This window comes from Aulostomus chinensis, chromosome 21 (genome assembly GCF_037954235.1).
Source record: "Aulostomus chinensis isolate RoL2024-O1b breed Wild chromosome 21, RoL_Achi_v1.0, whole genome shotgun sequence".
Lineage (NCBI taxonomy): Eukaryota > Metazoa > Chordata > Actinopteri > Syngnathiformes > Aulostomidae > Aulostomus > Aulostomus chinensis.
The window spans coordinates 19,004,003-19,013,529 of record NC_141340.1 but is presented as its reverse complement, the minus strand read 5'-3'; the positions used below and the strand labels follow the sequence as shown (position 1 = coordinate 19,013,529).

Sequence of the window (9,527 nt, the reverse complement as noted above, 5' to 3'; positions counted from 1 at the left end):
GGGGAGGTGGATGAAAGAAGGAAGGAAGGAAGACAGGCAGGGTTAGAGAAAGCGGGGGGGGGGGTTGTAAAGGTGTCTACCAAAGCCTTCTTTGTGACATTTCCCACCAGGTAAATAACGAGGATGTGGCAAAATAGCAGCCGGGAGGTGAGTCAGATAAAGCAGGTTTGGCTCTTATTCAGAGAGCTTTACATCGCTGAAGTCTCTCTGGAACTAAAGGGAGTCGGATACAAATGGAGCAGAAGGCATAACATCCTCCAGATCAAGCAGGAAAAGAAACAGCTTGGGCTCACACTAACAACAGTTTCGGATGCATTCATAATAGTAATAAAAAAAATGAGAAACTTCTTGAATTGCATCTGCCTTATAACACAGTGACAACTCTGGCTGTTGTATTGGGTCATTTGACAAAAAAATAGGTCACCCGGGCCAGAAAAGGACCGCTGGCATGCAGCAGAAGAAGCTAGCGGCCATTTGTGTCAAGCAGGGCCTGGACGGCTGCCGAGCCCATGGTTATATACAAGGAACTACATGTTTTTGGTGTTTAGAAAAGATATTCAACTTTTGCCAAAAATGCTTGCAACTTTTTTTTTCTTCCCCAAGAAGGCCAGCAGAATTAGCTTCACATTTCACTCCGCACAAATATTTAAAATTAGCATAATTGAAAGATGGAGGCATACTTCAAAGCAAAACGCGTGGACTTGTTAAACAAGAATGTCTTCTATTTTGCATGCATGTTTTGACAATGGGGTCAGTAAGTCAGCCGGTGAAGAACACTCCATGTTCTTTTTCTAGAGTGCAGAGAGGACCTGCAACGGCGCTTCTCAGAGTTCAACAATCTTTATTTAATGAGTGTGTGGAGGACTTTTTTTTCTTCTTTTTTTGGGGGGGGGGGTATTTTCTTCTGTCTTTTTTTGTGGTATAAGTGTGCCCTCTTGACAACAGTGAATGCTGGAGTTCTGGGACTTGGGGGCTTTTTTGGACTCTGGTCATGAACACACAGTGGAAGCTGTCAAAAGTGCCAACAGCTGCATGGAGATGCAGTCTGACTCTCCAAACTGCCAGCAAGTGTGAGAGTCTCCATCTGTGCATGCCTTTGGTCTCTGGTGTGGCCGCGAGCAGCCTGGCCCTTTTCTCTCTGTTTCTTTCTCTCTCTCTCTCTCTCTCTCTCTCTGCCTGTCTATTTTTTTCCCCGACATTCACGTTTCAGCCTATCTGGAGCAGATTCAGAGGTTGTTATTAATTAAATTGTGTTTCACTGGCTTAGAAGCCCATTCCAGTGACTTATTTTTTTCTGGATTATTTATAAACTCAACATTGTCCATCTCCATTTTGGGTTTTTTTGTCTGATGATCTCCATTAGTCCAGGACAGGTTTTCTTATAGATTACCGCGTGAAGGTGGATGAACACAAGTAGAAGACTCAGCTGTATTTTTGCCATTTTCCCACCTAACTGGTGCGGTGTAGGTTCTTGAACAAGGAACATTCTAGGTTTAAAATAGGTTCCGTTCACCAAACCTGCCTGCATCGCTAGTTTTGAGCTGAACCAATGGAGGCCTTTCATTACAGACTGGATTTTTTTTTTTGTGGTAATTCTTGGCTGTTGATAATAGAGACTTAATTTAAAATGTTGGCAGTTCATTTTGATGATACTTGTACATGTATATTGCATTCTATCTTATTACAAGATGTTTAAAGTAAAAATCGGCTTTAAAAGACATACCTTTTTGGCAGCAGTAAAGTTTGATGAATAAGGTGGATCAAAGTCTGTCCTTCCTTCCACAAGCATGTCAAAAACAGAAACACACATTGTACAGCAAACACTCGTGCTCATTATGAGAAGACTGACCACAAAAAAGAAAGGTTGTGTGAAAAGAAATGTCCTCTCGCCTTTCCCGTGTCGAAAATGAACGCCCCCTGACAGCAAATTTGCCCCCATAATTAGAGAAGCAATCAGTCGGCATTGTGCATGCGCGGTCTAACGAGTCTTACTTCCTGTTGTTTTCTTTTTTCTTTTAACGAATGAACGCAAACATACCAAACAAAGCTGTTTAGCCAGGGGTGCAACAACGTAGGAACGTAAAACGAAGAGATCGTAACTTAAGACAAATAATCAGAAAAAAAGAGAGATGAAAAATATCAAACACATAAAAAAACCTTTTCCAAAATAAAGTTCTTTTTGAGGCTTTTGGGTTTCTAAGTCCATTGATTGCTGTGCTGATGAAGTTCCTTTAAAAAAAACTGTCAAGTGTGGTTTGCGGTCGGACCATTTCCTCTTATGAAAATGAAATTTACCCAAAATTAAAACAAGTTGTAGGAATCAAGTGAAGTCCTTTTTGACTTGGTTGTCTTCAAAATAAAGAAAAATGTCCTTTTCTTGCAGATGTTAAGACTGTCCTGTTTTCCTTTTAATAAAATTCTCCGTGCTGGCCCTGAATATTCGACGACACAAGCAGTGATAAAATAAATGTTTGATGGATTCTTCACACCAGCCAAAGAAATTACAAGGGTATTAGTTTCAATTTTAAATCTCTCTAATGTTTTTTTAGCTGGATACATTCTACGTGTAGTTTTGAAAGATACTTTCAACAAAATGTATCCCCGATCAGCCACACTTCTAATCTGCATCTCTGTAAAGAAAATTCCAATAAATTTTTGCAGAAGGAACAGATTCATTTATATAATAAATTTGTTTGAACAATTTTTTTGGTAACATCAATGTTTCCCCAAAAAATATCGCATCCTGGAGCTGTCACATAAATTTCAGGTCTAGAACCAAAAAGGAGCTGCAAAACATTCCTAGATTCAACTATTGGGTCAAAATTTGAGGTGTTACGGGGTTTTACATTTGTATTAATGATAACACCCAAATATGTGAGTGTATCCTTCACAGGAATACCATTTATTTCTTAGATGTTGCATTCCTTCAGTGCTAATATCAGCGATTTATTTAAATTGATTTTTAGGCCGGGCTGCACGGTGGTGCAGTGGTCAGCACTGTGGCCTCACAGCAAGAAGGTTCCGGGTTGGAGTCCCAGCTCCAGCACAGGATCTTTCTGTGTGGAGTCTCCATGTTCTCCCTGTTCCTGTGTGGGTTGTCTCTGGTACTCCAGCTTCCTCCCACAGTCCAAAGACATCAATTTGGGGACGAGGCTGATTGATACTCTAAATTGACCGTAGGTGTGAATGTGAATGGTTTTTCGTCTCTGTATGTTGGCCCTGCGATGGACTGGCGACCTCTCCAGGGTGAACCCTGCCTCTCGCCCGTAGATGCTGGGATAGGCTCCAGCCCCCCCCCGCGACCCTTACTAGTGAGGAATAAGCGGAAGACGACGATGGACGGTGGATTGTTAGGCCAAATACTCTCTGTTGTTTTCTTCCCGCCAATTTACTCGTTCACATTCCAGTCCAGTAGGTGGCAGTGAAGCGTCTGTAGGTTTAACGATAGCCAGCAATCAATGAAACAAGAAGGGAGGAAGTAACCCAATGTGTGACGTCACGGTTGTTACGCGCATTTTTTAATTACAGTAAATGACGTCAAGATACGTCGGTGATCGAAATGTATATATGTCTAACATCTTCCAACCGTTAAATCACGTGGCTCTCGGTTCATCTGAGAAGCACAGGTTACCCACTGAGCGTCCCAACAGAGAGAAACCTCCTGAAACTACATCCCGACACCCGGCTAGGAGGACAAACACTGTTGGTAAGTCCTGAAATCAAATATTAACACTCAGTAGGACTTTTCTTTAATGATATGCTGTAAATTCAAATAAATATTTAGCTAGAAGAAAGGCGTATCAGTCTGTAAAAAGTATTTACTCAAGTATTTGTGAATTACAACGAACTACTATTCGATTGTTGTCAGCCACAAGTTGGGAAGTTGAATTTATAACAATGGATCACATTTGATCAATTAATGATGTTTTTGTTCTAACTCAGTTAAGGGATGTAATAAATTATAAATATAAAGCGGCAGGAATGGGAGAAAGCAGAAAACAATAAGACAATTGTACGAAAATGTGAATTTGACAACTAATTTGCAATCTTTTCTGATGTGAATGAATGGAAATTTGCCCTAAAAGCATGTGCTGAGTAGTTTAACTGTACACTCCAAGCAATTATAGGCGTCATTTCCATATGAATGGTACATAAATTAGCCTACATACATGATTTAAATTGTGACTTACATACACGGGTGGACACTGTGTGTGTGTGTGTGTATATATATATATATATATATATATATATATATATATAAAAATGAAGAAATAAAATTCAAAGACGAACGAAATAAAAATCCGTGTAAAACATTAAAAAAACAACAATGCGAAGCTGCGCCGCGCCACCACCCCTGATGATTTGGACCCTCTCACCTACTGAACACACAAATGACAAGAAGAAGAAGAAACAGCGAAACCATTATTTACAAAATGGAGGGAGACGAGGTCGAACAAGTAGCGGACGCTCTTTCGTCAAACAAACCGGTTGTGTGGACTTGTTTTGGCTTCCCATGTTAAAGACAAGGCAACGGAGAGACGATGGTGGATTAAACAAAAGCCGTGTGCAAACAATGGGGGTCCACATCACCGTAGACTGCGGCGAGCGCTGCTAGCATGATGGAAGGATAAGAAGCACCTGTTGAAGGCTAAATATTCCAGCTCACTGAGGTCAGACATTCCAGATCTAGACGAGGCTGCAGCCCTGAGGGTTATTGAATATTAGTTTTCCTTTTCGTTTAAGAAGGTAGTTGTCGTCAGTGTTTACAACAACAAAGCACTTTTTTAATTGAATACGTTTGTATTTGCATTGTAGTCTAAACAAGAGAAAAAATACAAACACTTTGTTTTTCAAAGTAAGGAGCATTAAATTTTGTACTGACACAGCAAGAACTTGTATGTCTGCATATTGAGGAAGAAAATAAAGAATATCTGATTTTTGCATTTCTGATTTTTGATTTTCTTTAATCTTTATTTTGTTTCGTGAGCCCTGTCTCTTATTTAGTATTGTTTTGTTTGTTGACTATTTCGTTGCCCTCCTAGTATATACGTGTACATTAATATATATATATATATATATATATATATATATATATATATATATATATATATATATATATATATATACACACACACACACATGTGGTTGGAATAGTTTTTAATTGCTGTTACAGAAGAAGCCTTGTTGTGATTTGAATCTTATGGTTGCAGTTCCTTCAGTAATTTGGTTTTTTTAAAGCTCAAACACAAAGATGTCCTTTAAATGTAGAAAAGTGAAATAGTTAATATTTTCTTATAGTTTAGAGTTCTATTATGATGTTTCCCATTAATCAAACCATCTTCCTGTGAATGCGTTTGACAGGAACCCTCAAACATCTTTGATCGTACCAACATGGACAACAGCAGTGCTGACTCAGCAGGATTATTTGGTGGACTTGAGTGGGAGGACATCGAATCCACTCTCAGGGACATCATTGGGTATGCCCCGGATCCTCCACCTGCATCCCCCCCTGGACCTCCCGAACCTGCTCCAGTGGGTGTTGACACAAACCCTCAGCCAGCAGAAGGTCCAGTCGATGGGAATCAAACCAATGGTGGTTCTGGTTGTTACTGTGGCAACAACCTACTTTACCAAAACTACCAGTTCCCTGGTCCAGTGATGGCTCCACCCTTCATGTATGGACCACCAATATATCCATATGTTATGCTGCCACATCCCCTCAGCGGCCAAGTTCAGGTAAGTGTGTTGACTGTGACGGAAGATGAATTTAAATTATAACATGGTGCATTGTTTGTGTGTGTGTAGCCGGGCTAAATTCCCCCTCCCCCTCTCCCACAGTTCCTGCCCTATCAGTGGCCCAACAACTCCCTGGGTGAAGGCAACCAGGCAGATTCTTCACATCTGGTAAGACACACACACACACACAGACACACTCACACACACACACACACCATAATTATTGATGTTCTTTTTACGCTTTCTTCTCATGTTCCATGTTTATTGTGATAGCGTCTTTTATGTTTTGCTCATGTAGCATCTTTGTGTGTTTGTGTCCTCAGACCAAAGCTGCCAGCGCTCCTAAAACCAAGTAAGTTCAGACTCAGATTTGACAAAAAGTACTTCAGTAATACTCAGGAAACAAGAACCAGTTTAGCAGTGTTGTCTTGTATTCTGCCTTGATGACATTTGTTTGAAGAAAAACAAATATTTAATTCTCAAATGAACAGCTTGATTCTGTATTTCTATAGAAAGAGGAAGGCTAAGAAGCAGCTGGACCTGCCCTATGTTAAAAAACCCAAAAATGCCTTCATGTTGTTCCTCGTGGAACAGAGAGAGAAGATGAAGGCAGAACTCAAGAGCAGGAACAACGCTGCAGTCAACAAGGTCCTGGGACAGAGAGTAAGTGTGCTTGTACTCTTCCACAAGCTTTAGCACTCTTTGGTAGTTGGCATGTGTGTGTTCATTCTGTTACTGTGTGTGTGTGTGTGTGTGTTTTGTCGTGTTCCAACAGTGGAAAGCACTGACAAAGGAGGAGCAGGCCAAGTATTATAAAAAGGCCAAAGAGGAGAAAGAGCGCCACACCCAGCAGCACCCTGAGTGGTCCTGCGGTGTCAACTACGTACGTTCAACCTGCTCCCTTCCATCGCACCCACACACACATTTCCATGGCGTTACCAAGCTGGTAAAAATTCAGCAGATATCAGATGGAACTTCTTACATGCTTGTTTTTGTGTAGGGACGAAAGAGACGGAAGAGGATGGACAGGGTGACCGAAATCATTGTTATAGGTAAGAACCGATGTTCCCAAACATGTTTTCATGTGAAGTGTGAAGAGACTCAGGAGCAGAAATACTCCTGCATCTAATACTTGACTCAAGTATTCACACTTCATGTAGTTCAAGAATGAGAGGAAGTACCTGTAAATGTGGTGGTTAACGTGTTGCATTTGGAAAGAAATTCAGCAAAGAGATCAAAGGTTCTTCTTTTGGTCTGTTTGAAAAAAAAGTCTTATTTAGAAACAGACTGGGATCATATTTGGCATATTTTCGGTTAACGGGGGTTAAAAATATGTGGTTGGTGAGTCGAACCTTCATTTTACAGTCAGTTATTAATGTTGACTTGATGCCTTCTTATCGTGCTCTCAGTTTTTAATGCCTTCATAAATGCTTTTGTCATACACGGTCTTTGTGTGTTTGTGTCCTCAGACTGAAGCTGTACCACAGATGACGCTGCGCTCTCCTTACGTCAAGGCAGCACATGCCACAAACACACACACACACACAAACACTATTATCTCATGCAGGTAGCAGCCGTCTGTTTCTGTCGATGCAGGAATGGAGTCATGTTGAATCAGTCACCTATAGATGGCAACTCAGCCAACAAAAAATAAGTTTGGAAACATTTGACTCAAGTTAACAAGAATTCCAAAAAAGAAATAGTTTACGAAAATATTTTCTTGGTGCCTTAAAGATGTATTGAAGTATAACACTTGGGTGAATGTTCTCAGCAACGCCGTTCCAGTTTGATTCAACAGACGCCGCCAAAGGAGCCAGCTCCACCGCCGCAGCACGTATGTACCTCTCTTTTTCCTCACTTCTTTTGTTGTACATGCGCCTTGATGATGTAAACATTTCTGGCCCATGTCACTCTTATTTCTGCATAGTCAAGTAATGTGATGTCACTGTATTAAAACTGTAAAATATTATGTATGACTAATTTGGAAGAAAAAGTAAAAAAAATAATTTTAGTATGTATATGTATATATATTTATATAATATAAATATAATATAATATAAATAAAATATATTCATCTAATTATTAACAATTTATATTTTTATTCAATTTATATTTTTATTTATATATGTATATGTATATATATATATATATATAATATAATATAAATAAAATGTATTCATCTAATTATTAACAATTTTTATATATATAAATAAAAATTGTTGATGATTGGATGAATACATTTTATTTCCTCATTTTTTTGTATTGTTGAGGTTTCGTTTCCTGCAGTCCAACAGCATTTCAATCAAACATGCAGCTTTCAAAAAACCCAAACATACAAGGCCAATTCTAAGATGACCCTCGTTGATTTCTTCCACCTCCTTCATAATAGAACACACTACCACTCATGTGCTATTGCTACTGCAGGTTTTGCTTTCCCTTCCATGTCGTGTCAAAAAGCAAAAACAGACACTGGTCATGGTGCTCCTGGTTTACTGGGATGGGGTTCGATTCCCTACAGTGTCCTGCTGGCTGTTTGGCATTGACGTGAAAGGGTGCAGCTTCCCCTTCATCATTGTACCGACTGTTACTGACTCCCACACAATCGGCTGAGGTTTTCCACACTTACCAATATCTACAAATTTGATCAGGTTAAAACTTTATAACTTTTATAACTAACAATTTTTATATCTCAACCAGTAGGTCCAGCAATAAAACTCGCAAGGCACCACATTCACCAGTAGCAATACTGGTGAATCCCATTCTCTGATGCTACATGTGATTGTGAGAAAAGACCTGATGAAATATCCAGCACTAGAGTTTGCATCCATCATCTCAAAGTTGCAGGAAATGATGGTATACTTGTGGCTCACAACAAGCCCAACATTTAATGCAAATTCAGGCAATCCCCGCGAATTCTGCACGCCAAGCGATTTCATCCAATCACTTGTGATGTCGTTATTTACACTTCCTGTTTCTACTGGCGAACGCGCTAACTTGTGTGAGAAGGAAATATGTCGCATTTGCCTATGATCAGCACCGCTCAGGGCTGAGCTCTCTACATGAAAGTGGTGGTAAATTGTTTTGTTCCCCCTGCATGAACATTGTGGTTGAACCCCAACAGAAGTCATCAATTTTTCCCTGCAGCATTTTATATTTTTTTTCATGAATGCTCAAAACACAGGGTTCAAATCAATCAGCTGCACACACAAATATCAGGGTGTTTTGTGAGGAGGGAGGGCTCAGAATTGATAAGGTGTTTTACTGTAAAGGTTGTAAAAGAGCGACACGTCCTTGTTCATGCATCTGTGGAATGCCAAAGTTCCACTGGGACACAAGGATGAGGTGGTACAAAGTGAAAGTCAACTCACATGTGTGGACTTTACGTCTGATTCTTTTGAATGTCATATTTTATTGTATAAACACCTTGGTGCTTGTATTTTTTTGTTTTGTTTTAAATTTAGCTCTAATGTCCATTGGGACTCAAGGAGGAACCGAAACGCTATCAGAGGTCAAAGGTCAAATATAGAACAAACATCCACTGGGACTCAAAGATGATCTTAAAAAAATAAATACGGTGGTCAAAGGTCAAAAACACTCATGACGGGGACACATCCTGAAGGCATACCTCTACACCTGCGATGTAGTATTACAGTATTATTGACTTGCAGGATTTGTATTTTCTTAACATACAGTATAGCCGACAAAATCTTCTAATACAAACATAACTCTCAGCACTTTGAGCAGAAATCAGCAGAGTTAGATTTGCTATTGTCGAATGTAACAAATAAGAG

The 9,527-nt window shown here is 39.7% G+C and overlaps 1 protein-coding gene across 1 annotated transcript; it reads left to right on the top strand.

The window, feature by feature from the left end:
• The first annotated feature begins 3,603 nt into the window (after positions 1-3,603).
• LOC147241937 (transcription factor 7-like) lies at positions 3,604-7,707 on the top strand. The gene is made up of 8 exons (XM_086191593.1): positions 3,604-3,706; positions 5,362-5,736; positions 5,839-5,904; positions 6,060-6,088; positions 6,249-6,399; positions 6,512-6,619; positions 6,737-6,788; positions 7,206-7,707. The coding sequence occupies exons 2-8, from the start codon at positions 5,392-5,394 to the stop codon at positions 7,208-7,210; spliced, it is 756 nt and encodes a 251-aa protein (XP_086047719.1). The 5' UTR covers positions 3,604-3,706; positions 5,362-5,391; the 3' UTR covers positions 7,211-7,707.
• The last annotated feature ends 1,820 nt before the right edge of the window (positions 7,708-9,527 follow it).

Excerpts from the sequence above, each read along its gene's own strand:
- LOC147241937 (XM_086191593.1), top strand. The coding sequence starts at position 5,392 with ATGGACAACAGCAGTGCTGACTCAGCAGGATTATTTGGTGGACTTGAG. Across the intron at positions 5,905-6,059 it reads AGGCAGATTCTTCACATCTG|ACCAAAGCTGCCAGCGCTCC; the intron begins GTAAGACACACA and ends TTGTGTCCTCAG. Across the intron at positions 6,400-6,511 it reads ACAAGGTCCTGGGACAGAGA|TGGAAAGCACTGACAAAGGA; the intron begins GTAAGTGTGCTT and ends GTGTTCCAACAG.